The sequence below is a fragment of the Musa acuminata genome, chromosome BXJ2-10 (genome assembly GCF_036884655.1).
Source record: "Musa acuminata AAA Group cultivar baxijiao chromosome BXJ2-10, Cavendish_Baxijiao_AAA, whole genome shotgun sequence".
Lineage (NCBI taxonomy): Eukaryota > Viridiplantae > Streptophyta > Magnoliopsida > Zingiberales > Musaceae > Musa > Musa acuminata.
Window position 1 is genome coordinate 26,999,488 of NC_088347.1, and position 12,585 is coordinate 27,012,072.

Below are 12,585 nucleotides of genomic sequence, written 5' to 3' on the forward strand. Positions count from 1 at the left end.
GCAAAGTAGACCCACATGACCTAACTCTTAAATGGCATCCAACCATGAATGAACATGTTCCGAAGACTTTTAAGAGTCGCTGCAAATCGCTTTGATCCAAATCTCCAAACATTGTTGTAAACAAAACGTATATACTTGCGGATTTGGTCGAGAAAACATCGATCGACATACACTGCTTGGCATCTCTTAATTCCTTCATTAAATCCTGCCAAAGACACCTTCATTTAACGTGAAGGTTATTTAATGCGGTGCTCGAAAGAATGCAGATGGCATTTCAACCAATAGGCTGAGATGGAACAACATAGCGCGGAGAGGGGAGTCGAACAAAATAGAGGAGGGCTCGAATGGAGGAAACTTCGTAGGTTGGAAAACGTTGCCGTCGGACGGAGGCAAGTGTCAACGCTGATACCTCCTTTCTATCACGTTGTAAGAGCGGACAACTGTTTGACTGGTAACCCCTTCTGCACGCTCCCATCACAATTCATCCTCCTCTTCTTTCGTGATACTGTTCCTTCATCCCCACACAGCAGAGAGGGGGGATTATAAAATATGATCAGTGAATGCGGGGAATACTTGATGAAGTCTTCCTTCTACAATCATTGTTCTTTATTGTTTCCGCTACTTATCCTTCCACCCTTGTTATTAATAATGTTATTACTCTTGCCGGTCTTCTCTTTCCGTCTTTCTTCTTCCCTCATCTTCTAGGCCCCAATGGTTGTGTAGAAAGGAAGGGAGGGGGAGGGGAGAGGGCCGGGCATGGGGGAAGAGAAGGACAAGGAGGTGGTGGGTGGACACGAAGATGACGAGAGGAGCGTAGGGAGCAGCCGATCGCCAAGCCAAAAGAGGCCGCTGGAAGTCCTTGATCTCAACGAGGATGTGACGATCGACAGCAGCGAGGGCGAGGAGGAGGAGGAGGAGGAGGTGGCGGAGGACGGTGATGACGATGGTGACGGTGGGAGTTCGACAGAGGTGGCGAGAGGAGGGAGCTCTAGCAACAATAGCAGCACAGACAACAACTTCAACAACAAGAGTGGCGACACCACAGAGGGGAGCAGCGGAAGAGCCCCTACTGTGAGACAGTACGTACGTTCCAAATTGCCGAGGTTGCGGTGGACACCTGATCTCCACCTTGCCTTCGTCCATGCCGTGGAGAGGCTCGGTGGGCAAGAGAGTATGGCTCCTCCTCTACCTTCACCCAGTGTCCTTCCAATTCTCCTCATCCTCTCTTAGACTTCATATCTAATTTCAAGATAATAGTATCTCGACGATCATGAGCTAAAGGCATAGTTTCTCTTTATTCTTCTCCCCTATTAGATCTGCATGCATCTACCTTTTTGTGCCTGTATTCACTTCTTTGGACGGAACGGATGGTGCAGGAGCCACACCGAAGTTGGTTCTTCAGCTGATGAATGTGAGGGGGTTAAGCATAGCTCATGTAAAGAGTCACCTGCAGGTGAGGGAAAAAGGAATACTAGTGGGGCGGCCACCACAACAGTGTTTGTGGCGCATGCATGCCGAGAGATGGAGTTGTTTCCATGTTATGATGTTTGTGGCTCTCGATTAATTCCTTTATCTTCGCCTGTTTAGATGTATCGAAGCAAGAAGCTTGATGGATCGGGCCAAGAAAAGTCCGCCATTTCTTCAGGTTTGGCTTTTATCACCTCTTTCAATCTATCAAACAAGATCTGTGGTACCATATCTAAGATTACATTTGAGACACATCCTTTGAGAAGTCTCAATAATTGCTTCCTATTGTCGACTTCTGCCAAAATCTGACATCCTTCGTCATCACGAACTATCGCAGTTATGACACCCATGGATTTGCACCTGAAGGAACATCGCCTTCACGAGATGTTTTACCGAAGAACGGATTCATTCCAGCCCTTCAGATTGGATAATGGGGGTTTCTTCTCGTCGAGGAGCATCCATGAGCCGGATCAGTTCTGCAACGCTTTCTTCCATGGATCGCAGTTTCTGCAGGCGTCGGCTCTGAGAAGCAGCAACTTTGGGTATAGCAAAGCAACTGGGTACCGTCTTTTGGATCTCCAACCTCGCAAACCCTAAATTCTTGACTTTGTCTTTTGATTTGCCTGTCAGCAGACACCGAGAATGGGATTTCAATCGGCAAGCAGCAGCATGGGACAGTTGCTTACGAGATCAAGGTCCTTCCAAGGGACTGATACATGACATGATCTTTAGCCAAAAAAGGAAGCCATCAACATCCCATCTGTTCGATGTGCGGGATGCCATCAGCGGTAATGGGAATCCCGGCACTGTGCACCAATTCCTCGAGGGAAGAAGATGGGCATCTGCAGACATGATCGAAGCTCGTAAATGGGAAGGAAACCGAACTGGAAACTTTGGTAGCAGCGGATATCCCCTTGCTAAGGCTGTTCCCGCGGATCCAGTCTTCAGTAATACCCTGTTTGGATGGAAAGGCAACAGCAACATCTGCATCGACACTATGCAATCTAATTCACATGTACCGATTGTTGTCAACGATGAGCTTCCCCCAAACTCTCAACAACCCTTCCAAGTTGATGAGGTATCACATTCAACGCTGTTTGATGGAATCATCATCTTTCTTTGGCATTCTAACCTCCTTGGGCTGGTCATCTTGGTGGTGCAGTCACGTCGGCATCAGGATAAACCGCTGCGCAACTCTGCAGATATGCATGCAAAAACAGAAATACCAATAAAAGATGCGAAGAAGATGAGGATGGCGACGACGACGAAGGATCTGACTCCCGACCTGCAGCTAAGCTTGAGATCGAGCTTGATCAATGATGGAGGATATGAGAAGAAGAGTCTTGAAACTGAACAAGTAAATAGTATGCTCTCACTTTCACTGTCTCCCTCTACTTCAATGCAGCGAGAAAAACATATGAAAGCTGAGATGCAGTTCTTAGAGATAGGTAGCAGCAAGAAGGCCGTTCTGGGGCTGAGTACTTTAGATCTGACCATGTCGATTAGAGCATCGGAGTGAGATCTTTCAAGTACTTGTTCCAAGGCCTTTAGGAACTTATAGCTTGCTGTTCATGAAAAATAAGGTTAAGACCAATGATTTAGTCTGAGTCCATTTAGTTAGCTGTATGAAGTTTACATTTGGTGAGTGCAATGGCAATCTGAAATTGATATGTTATCATTCAAACCATTGACAACTATGGTACAGTCTCGATCATGTTTATGCCTTCTAAATCCTCCATTGCTTGCCTGTTTCCATCATAGTTTTGTTTTGCTTCTTTCATCTTCTTGTTTCACTTGGAAAACAAGATGCATAGTATCTCTTAGTAAAATGCATCATAATGCTTCTTCGATATTGCCGTAGGAACTGTTTCTACAGTAACTTGTTTATCTGTGTTAGCAGTCGTCTTTCTTGACCACAGTGTTAAGGTTCTCTCTTGAAGAAACTTCTACTCAACCTAACATTCAATCAAGAGAGATGAAACTTAAAGAATGATTCATGTGTACCTCTACTAGCTGCTTGACCCCAAAGACTAGTCAAAATTCAACACAGTTAAATAAATAAAGAAAACTACAGAAAAAATGACATTATTTTTATTGACTATCACTGAACAATTCAGTACATATTTTCCTGTTTGGCTTTTATCTTGTCCAATTGAGAATATAATTTCACAATATAGTAAATGTCAAGGTCTAGGGATTTCATGGTGGCCATGGCTTTACCTATGTTTCTCTGTGTTGCTTCTGATGCTTCCTTCTTTTCAGGATCTTCACCACTGAGCTTCTTTACATTCTCATTCTCTTATGCAATCATTAGATAGGAACAATCACATTTTTTCATAATATTTAAAGATGTCATCTGCTTATTTCTAAACTTCAGGTTGCTGTTTTTCTTTTCTTGTATTTTTGAGAAGTTATTTTTTTTTACATGTTAGATCTTTGTATTTCTCAAAAAAAGATTTGAAGTGTATTATATAAATTCTCAAAGAAAGTTCTCAGTGTACGGACGAAAAAGAAGTAAATTAAAATCAAATGACACAACAGGATAGAGTGAATACAAGTAATAGATTCATAATTTAAGATCATCAACTTCTTAAGATTTGAAGGAGTTCAGAAATGTTCATGAAAATTATGTAGGTAGTAATACTCAAGCCTATCAAAAGAAGCAGAGTACTTCTCTTTGATTTCCTAATTACAATGTGATTTATTGTTCATGAGTTCTACATCCAGTCACACTTGGGTTCAAGCTCTAGTAAGAGATTCTTCTTCTACAGGTTCAGAGAAGAATAGATGCTCCTAGTAAAGTCATGGAAAAAGTCTAGTGATTGTTGATACCATATCATTATTACTGATGGTGAAACCTTACAGGGTTATACATCCAGTCATAGTTGGATTGAAGCTCAAGTAAGAGATCCTTCTTGTACAGGTTCAGAGAAGAACAGATGCTCTTAGTGAAGTAATGGGAAAAGTCCAGTGATTGTTGATTCCATGTCATTATTACTGATAGTGAAACCTAACAAGGTTAGAATCCTAACTAAACAAATGCATTACTCTCTCCTTCTCTTGTTATTACTGTTCAATGACCAAAGTGGTTTTCAACTTCTTGTTTCTGTACTCAGTAATAATAAACTGAAAGATATCAATCAAGCCAAAGCATGCAAAGGGCAGCCAGAATTAACTTATTTGGATGGTCTATGGATGCATGAAGATGCAATCAATAATGGCATAGAGATAAGGTGCAACAATCCATTTGGAGTTCGATTAAATCTAATTTTGGTTGACTACTCGAACCAAAATGAAAATAAACGATCAAAGTCATTTGGAGTTTGATTAAATCTAATTTTGGTTCCACAGTTGAAAATTCCCACATATCACCACTATAAACCATCAGTCATTTGAACTCACTTCTGGAAGGCCAACATTTCAGCAGAACTTAGAATCTATCGAACTCTTTTTCGGGAAATTTAAATTGAGAACAATTTTGATTTTGTCAAACCAGACAAAGCTGCTAATGAATCCAGGTCTTTAATTAGTTGCTAGTGAATCAGCTTAGGTTATTGCAGGCCGCAAAACAGAGTCAATCAGATGCATTGTACAGGGCATTTCAAACAGATCAAGTAAGAAAAGGTTTCACTTCCTCGTATTTGACTTGCCTAGAAAATTTCTGTAGGCCATATTCAGAAAACCGAACCGGTTAACTTTGTCTAAAATTTGCATCTTTGAGTAGTTGTATCATCACATTGGCTGACACTAAGGATCCTATTCAACTAGTATCATCCTTGAAAGAAAATCAAATGGCTAAGAAAACATCTGGATGCTATATTGATATGAAATTGAAAGAGACACAGCCTACATCAAGAGACTACTTAAACAAGTCAAAATTCCATGTAATTTGTCTTCCTGCGATGCAGTTGCTCTGCAGATGCAGAAACAAGAGTTCTGTAACTTAAAAGCTGTGGATAGACACAAGAAGCGCTTGCGGCCTTTGGGATTGAGGCTTCAGAAGAAATGGTTGTTGATTTTGATCTAGTGGTTCTCATATGATTGGTTCCTGAGATACCATCTTATCGATCACTGAAAGTTCGATCTCCAACAGCAAAAAAAGCAAATAAAGTAATCTAACAAATATGACACACACACACACATTGAAGATGAGATATCCAACTTCAGATACACTAGAAACGCAGTGCCTTTGAACTTGAATCATATAAATACGAGGTTTTTTCCCAGCAGCTAATGGCAAAACGAATGCCGAGACCTTCACAAAGAATGATTCATATACTCGATGAATTTATGCAATGTTGACATATGAAGCGTAATAGATAGAAGCTGCAGATGATTGAAAGGAAGGGACACTATTATTACCTCCCTCGGCTGAACTCCGCCGCCGCTGTGCGAGGCTTCCGAGAGTCCGCTCCGCCTCTTAGTGGACGAGGGGAAACGAAGCAGTTAAATCATCGACGGACAACACCAGAGGTAAAAGGACGCCCCATGGGCCTCCGCTGGGACAGAAACTTGTGTCACTGGTCGTACGTACGTAGACTTCACATGACCCATATCAGCCGCTCATTCTTTAACCTCTCTACGTAACTATCAGAAATGGAGATAAGAAGATTTTGGAATGATTTGGTCCACCAAATACCATTTTTGAATGACATTGACTTTCCAACCTAACGATATGCATAGATTGTGGATGGACTAATACGAGCAAGCAAAGTAATTTACATGTTACCTTGCAAAGCACCCCACAGTCATGACGACTTTGCGCTGGACCCTCCTCGACATGACCATTAAATGCACCGGTGACATGGCTGCCGATCTTTTCCCTGGAGTGGTACGATACGTGACCTGAACACTTCAACACATTTGTCTTGTCCGTCCTGACTCTTCCTCTCCTCGATAGCAAAACTAGGAAGATACGACAACCCAGAACAGCCTAAATTGTGTTTTTACGATAAAAGAAAAGCAACGTAAATTATTGAATTTAACATCCTCCCAATGGCACCATATACGCCTGTCACGATAATAGCATACAATGCCATGGTATAAGATGATCCCTCCAAAACCGTCCATCACATGGTCTCCTATCATCGTAGCCGTCTGCCTGATTAGATCTCAATCATATGAACGGTTATGATGATAGAGACCACATGATGGACGGCTTTGGAGGGGTCATTCATAACCTTCCTATGCAGGGTAACCTGCACAGAATCCTCCGGATCCCGGGACGACCGCCCTGGACCCCGACAGCTCCCATTGCATTCAGATCCACCAATCGACAGGGTTGCTTTGGATGCCTCAACGATTTCTCCAACTCATCGTCACCGCTATGCCACCTGCACTCGCTCCTACAAATACTAGCACCAATAGATCCGGCCAGCATATTACTGTTGAATCTTCCTCGTACCCAATGGCAGCGACGTCTCCTCTTCTCCTCCGCCTCCTTTTTCTTTCCCTAACCATCCACTTTGGTATCTCTGGCGCTCATCTCCACAGATCCAAACTCACCGCTTCAGAGGATGAGCAGATCTCTGTAGCGACGACGGCGGCGGCGGGGCTTCCGCCCTTCTCCCCCACCACTTTCTTCGAGGTCACGAAGCCCGTCCCTCTCCCGCGAGGCGACGAACCGGCCTGCTCTACCCTCGTCCTCCAGCACGACTTTGGCTTCACGTACGGTAAGCCCCCCATCACCGCCTCCTACCGCCCCCCTTGCGCCCGGCTCCGCCGCGGCCGAGTCCCCTCGCGCGCTGTCCTCGAGTGGTCCGCCGCCTGCCAGGGCCGCCAGTTCGACCGCATCTTCGGCGTCTGGCTCGGCGGCGTCGAGCTCCTCCGCAGCTGCACCGCTGAGCCCCGCGCCACCGGCATAGTCTGGACCGTGCGCAAGGACGTCACCCGTTACGCCGCCCTCTTCGCCCGCCCACAGACCCTCGCTATCTACCTCGGCAACCTGGTCGACCAAACCTACACGGGCGTCTACCACGTCAACGTCTCCCTCCACTTTTTCTTCGACTCCTCCCGCCACCACCATCATCCCCGCACCCCCGCCGCCGGCAACCGAGTGCCCGGGTTCGCATCCCCTGCCAATCTGGTCCTGCCGATCTCCCGGAGCCTGCCGCTGAACGACGGATTGTGGTTCTTGGTTCAGAACTCCACCGACATCCAGTCGACAAAGCTCGCCATTCCGACGAACACCTACCGTGCGGTGCTCGAGGTCTATGTCTCTTTCCACTCAGCAGATGAGTTCTGGTACACCAATCCCCCCGATGCCTACATATCCGAGAACAACCTCACCGATCTCCCCGGGAATGGGCCCTTCAGGGAGGTCACCGCCAGGCTAGACGGCGAGATCGTCGGCGCCATTTGGCCGTTCACCGTGATCTATACTGGCGGAGTAAACCCGCTGCTGTGGAGGCCCATTTCCGGCATCGGATCGTTCGATCTTCCATCTTACAGTATCGAGATTACCCCCTTCCTGGGGAAGATTTTGGATGGGAAGCCTCATGAATTCGGTTTCGGAGTGACGGACGCTTTGAATGTCTGGTTCATCGATGCCAATTTGCATCTCTGGTTGGATGCCAAGAGCTCGTATACCTTGGGAAGTCTGATCAAGTACGAAGCACCAGAGTATGCTCCGTCTCTGGATTCTCATTTTAAGGGTCTCGACGGGCGATTCAAGACGAGTGCGAGCAGGTATATATCTTCCACCGGGTGGGTGAGGTCGTCCTACGGGAAGATCACCACCAGTTTCTTCCAAAAGCTGCAATATGAGAACTTGATGGTGTTTTCTGGGAATGGAAGCGTTCAGACGGTCAATCAGACTATAGATTTCAACTACGGTACTTATGCCAAGCATCCATCTTCCGTCTTGTACTCGGAGCATGTCCACCGGAGCTTTCCGCTTTATCTGTACACGGGGACTGTCGACCAAGGGAACGACACCTACGATCAGGTCGCAAATGTATCACTGGGATTCAACGAGAAGAAGCTCTCGGGAGAGAAATTTGGCTTTACATATAGCTCTTTGAAGAATCTGCAGACTGGAAGTGGTGACATGCGAGTGAAGGGGAATTTGGTGCAGAGTGGTGTAGCCAGCACTCAGCAAGTCTACAAGTATGAAAGCACTGATGGTTGCTACTATAGGAATGTGAGAAGCAGTAATTACACTATTCTATCTGACAAATCAGAAGAATTTTGCACCAAGAACTCACCTTCAGATGGAGAGTACATTTTTACCTGATGCCTTGCTTTCTTAGTCAGGAGGAAGTTTCTGGCATCTGAATTGTATAGGTTGATCCTTGGAATTATGTTCAATAAAAGGAAATCAAGCTCTATGAGGCCACACTGCCTTGGTTTTTGGATTTCCAGATGCTGCTGTAAGTTAGGAACCTAAATTTTATGGGCTTCGGTTTATCTTTGTTTCATAGTATATGCTTCATTTAATTGCTTACAATGATAATTGTTAGTGTTCTTAGAGTCTGAACCATTTTCTTTATCTGTATTTACATTCTTGTTTCTGATTTTGTTAGATGAAGCTTAAATTTGTCATACATAATAATATTGATACATATGTATAGACAACTGACCTGATCATATGGTATTCTACAATAAACTGACAGAAATGACATGAGATTGAAACATTTGAGTTTGTGATACATTCTCTAAACAGAGTATTCGTAATAAAGAAACAAATTTCTCTCTTCTGTTCATGAAACTATTTTTACATAGCTTCATTTTGTATTTATTGACTTTATCATGAGAAACCAGTCAATAAAAGGTCAGACATGTTTATAAGCTTATTATGCAGTCACAGGAGAATCCATCCATCTTCCACTGCTTCAGTGTTCTACCTGAAGCTTTAAATTCATCTGTCTTCCTGTCCATGGTAACTTGTGCTTGGAAAACTTTAGTTTCTTTAGAGTTAATCCATGACAACCTCATTGGCTCGACAAGAAAAGGAAGGTAAATCTTAGGGAAAAGCTGGCAGCAATATAGATGTCGATGGTATTAATTGGAGGTCCGAGAAATACAACTAGGAATGTGCGAGTTTCAGGTCAGTTTTTGCAACTTGATTTCCAAGTTGTGACAAGAATTACGATAGCCAAGCTGATCCCATTTGGGTTGGCGACGAGCTGTTCGTCTTCTGCTTCCCTTCATGCCATCAGTCTTCAGCTTTTCCTCACGAGGGCCAGAGGTCAAGGGGAATGCAGGAGGTGTTGGCGTGGGGAGGCCCGCCAGATATTGACCAGCTTGTCCCGCCCAGCGCTGGCGATCAGGTCCTCGATGTGCACGCTCATGTCGATCCCGTAGACGGAATCGTCGTGGAGGTCGTACCTCGCGACGGAGGCCTGCGCCTGGGTATCCCACGCTCGCACGGTGTGGTCGACGGAGCAGGAGAGGAGCATGTTGGCCCGATGGGGGGAGAAGCAAATGCGGCAAACATTGCGGTTGTGGCTGCTGAAGTCGACCAGGGGCATCTGGGTCGTCCGGACGTCCCAGACGTTGATGGAAGTGCCGGAGGCGGTGGCTAAGTGGAACTCGCTGTACTTATTCCAGTTGCAGGAGACGAGTCCGCCAGGGTGGTTGACAGGGATGCGGGTGAGAAACCTGTTGTCGCGGATGTCCCAGAGGCCGACGGTGTGGTCGTCGGAGGCAGAGGCGAAGACGTGAGGTTGGATGTCGTTCCAGGCGACGGCGTTAACCCTATCCAAGTGCTCCTGGAAGGTGTAGTAGCTGTTGTTGCGGTCAGGGACCCAGAACTTGATTGTAGCGTCCGATGAGGCGGAGAGGAAGCAATCGTCGGCGGGGTTCCAGTCCACGGAGCGGACTTGGTCAATGTGCTCGCGAAAGATGCCCACCGGATTTGCTGCGGGTGGCAGTGATGTGTCCCACACCTTCACGCTGCCATCGGTCAATGCGGAGACGGCTAGGGACCGTTGTGACTGGGACCAGCAGCAGTCGTTGACGCCGTACAAGGTGTCGAAGGTGGCCAGCTCGTCGACGGTGCCGCCGCCCGACGGGGTGGGGGAGAGTTGGAGGACGTGGAGGCCATGGCTCCTGTTGAAGCGATCCCGCGTGCCGACAAGGATGCGAGAATCGTCGAAGCGGCTGAACCGCACCGCGCTCACTCGGTATCGCGTCCAAATCCTAATCCCTGGCAGTGCCATCTCTCTCTCTCTCTCTCGCTCTCCCCCTACGACAGAAGAGAATAGATTATTTATTTCATTGAATCTTTCATCTTTTCGTTTTTAACGGATTGGCAAATAAAAAGTTCGTTGAGTTAGCTATCTTTTTCGTTTTTCCTCTTTTCTTGCTTGTGTCACCTCAAGAAACAAGAAACACTCACTGCCATGAGGAGGAACAGTAGGTTTATTAGTTATTATAGTTAGACCGCTACGGACTTATTATCGGGGATGTCTGTTGACAACTAAAGAGGAAGCCTCATGTATTTATTATTATAGGAAGAGAAATAGAAAACAAGAAACCATCTGATGAAAGGAACGGAATTGCTTCCTCCTCCATTGGACCAGACAAGTCATTTCATATGTCTGCATCAAAAAAAGAAACTATCTGATGAGAAAGAACACAATTGCTGGTTTATTATAGTTTGTCTTTTTATTGGAACAAAACAACATAGCATGATCTAAATCTGTGATAGCACAGACGTTACTGTCGCATCACAACTAAGCAATCGATCACAACTTGGTATCTGTATTCTAATTATCACTCGACATCCTGTGACAAAAATCACCATCTTCCTTGAGCTCTGTTTCTTCCCCCTTCTTTATGCCATCAGTCTTCGACTTTTCCTCACGAGGAGGACCAGAGGTCAAGGAGACCGTGAAAGCGTGGCTGTGGCCGGGCGGTCCCGCCAGATATGGACGAGATTGTCCCACCCAGCGCTCGCGATCAAGCCCTCGATATGCACGCTCATGTCGATCCCGTAGACGCGATCGGTGTGGAGGTCGTACCTCGCGATGGAGGCCTCCTCCCGCCAATCCCACATACGCACGGTGTTGTCGACGGAGCAGGAGAGGAGCATGCTGGGCTGGTGGGGGGAGAAGCGAATGCGGCAAACAGTGTCGTCGTGGCCGCTGAAGTCGACCAGGGGACTCCGGGTCGTCCGGATATCCCAGACGTGGATGGAACTGCCGGAGGCGGTGGCTAAGTGGAACTGGTTGTACGTGTTCCAGCCGCAGGAGACGAGTTGACGAGTTTTTTCGTCATGGATGACGATGAAACACCTGTTGTCGCGGACGTCCCACAGGCAGGCGGTGCGGTCGCCAGAGGCGGAGGCGAATACGTGGGGGTCGGTGGCGTTCCAGGCGACGGAGTAAACGCTGTCGGAGTGCCGTTGGAATGTGTAGCTGCTGTTGGAGCGGTCAAGGGTCCAGAGCTTGATTTGAGAGTCCAAGGAGGCCGAGAGGAAGCAGTCGCTGACGGGGTTCCAGTCCACGGAGCAAGCATCGTCATAGTGCTCGCAAAAGTAGCTCACCGGATTAAGGACGGGCGGCAGTGATACGTCCCACAGCTTCACAGTGCCATCGGTCAATGCGGAGACGGCGAGGGACTGGTGCGACTCGGACCAGCAGCAGTCGCTGACGCCGTAAACGGTGTCGAAGGCGGCCACCTCGTTGACAACGTCGCCGCGTCGGGTGGCGTAGAGGTCGAGGACATGAAGGCGGCCACGGCGCCCGCCGAAGCGACCGCAGGTGCCGACAAGGAGACGACAAATGTCGAAGCGGCTGAACCGCACTGCCTTCCCTTTGAAGCGCGTCCTAAACGACGGCATCGCCTCTCTCTACAGAGACGAAAAGAGGTTGCTTTTAACAGATTGAAAAACCTGGAAAATAGAAGTCCGTCGACTTAGTTATCTTTTCCTATTGACTCTCCCCTTCCTCTTTCAAGATTTGTAGCTGAAGCTTCCTTCTTCGTCTTCTTCTTCCTCGTCTTGTCAAGAAACAAGAAACACTGACCGCCTCCGTCAGATTCTTTGGTTATAGTCCGTCATGTAGGTTATTAGTTAGTATCCGTAACTGTGGGCTGATGGGCCGTGTCGTTATATGATGAAGGACGTCTATTAATATAATTGTTATTAGAGTTATTAGTTATTATAGTTGTTTG

At 46.6% G+C, this 12,585-nt stretch overlaps 4 protein-coding genes across 5 annotated transcripts; 2 read left to right on the forward strand and 2 right to left on the reverse strand.

Annotated features, from left to right (window-relative positions):
* Positions 1-723: 723 nt before the first annotated feature.
* On the forward strand, positions 724-3,198 carry LOC104000854 (uncharacterized). 2 transcript variants are annotated; one of them, XM_009422994.3, is made up of 6 exons: positions 724-1,171; positions 1,377-1,453; positions 1,588-1,645; positions 1,805-2,009; positions 2,098-2,545; positions 2,630-3,198. In XM_009422994.3, the coding sequence occupies exons 1-6, from the start codon at positions 757-759 to the stop codon at positions 2,984-2,986; spliced, it is 1,560 nt and encodes a 519-aa protein (XP_009421269.2). In that variant the 5' UTR covers positions 724-756; the 3' UTR covers positions 2,987-3,198. The 2 variants fall into 2 exon arrangements, with proteins under 2 accessions (XP_009421269.2, XP_009421270.2); XM_009422995.3 differs by having other exon boundaries at positions 727-1,171; positions 2,101-2,545.
* Positions 3,199-6,765: 3,567 nt separating this feature from the next.
* Positions 6,766-8,966, forward strand: LOC135624851 (peptide-N4-(N-acetyl-beta-glucosaminyl)asparagine amidase A-like). The gene has a single exon (XM_065128871.1). It carries the CDS (start codon positions 6,794-6,796, stop codon positions 8,699-8,701), a length of 1,908 nt encoding a protein of 635 aa, XP_064984943.1. The 5' UTR covers positions 6,766-6,793; the 3' UTR covers positions 8,702-8,966.
* Positions 8,967-9,656: 690 nt separating this feature from the next.
* On the reverse strand, positions 9,657-10,628 carry LOC135625727 (peroxisome biogenesis protein 7-like). Its single transcript, XM_065130816.1, has one exon. It carries the CDS (start codon positions 10,626-10,628, stop codon positions 9,657-9,659), a length of 972 nt encoding a protein of 323 aa, XP_064986888.1.
* A 662-nt stretch (positions 10,629-11,290) lies between these two features.
* Positions 11,291-12,253, reverse strand: LOC135625728 (peroxisome biogenesis protein 7-like). The gene has a single exon (XM_065130817.1). The coding sequence runs from the start codon at positions 12,251-12,253 to the stop codon at positions 11,291-11,293; it is 963 nt and encodes a 320-aa protein (XP_064986889.1).
* Between the last annotated feature and the right edge of the window lie 332 nt (positions 12,254-12,585).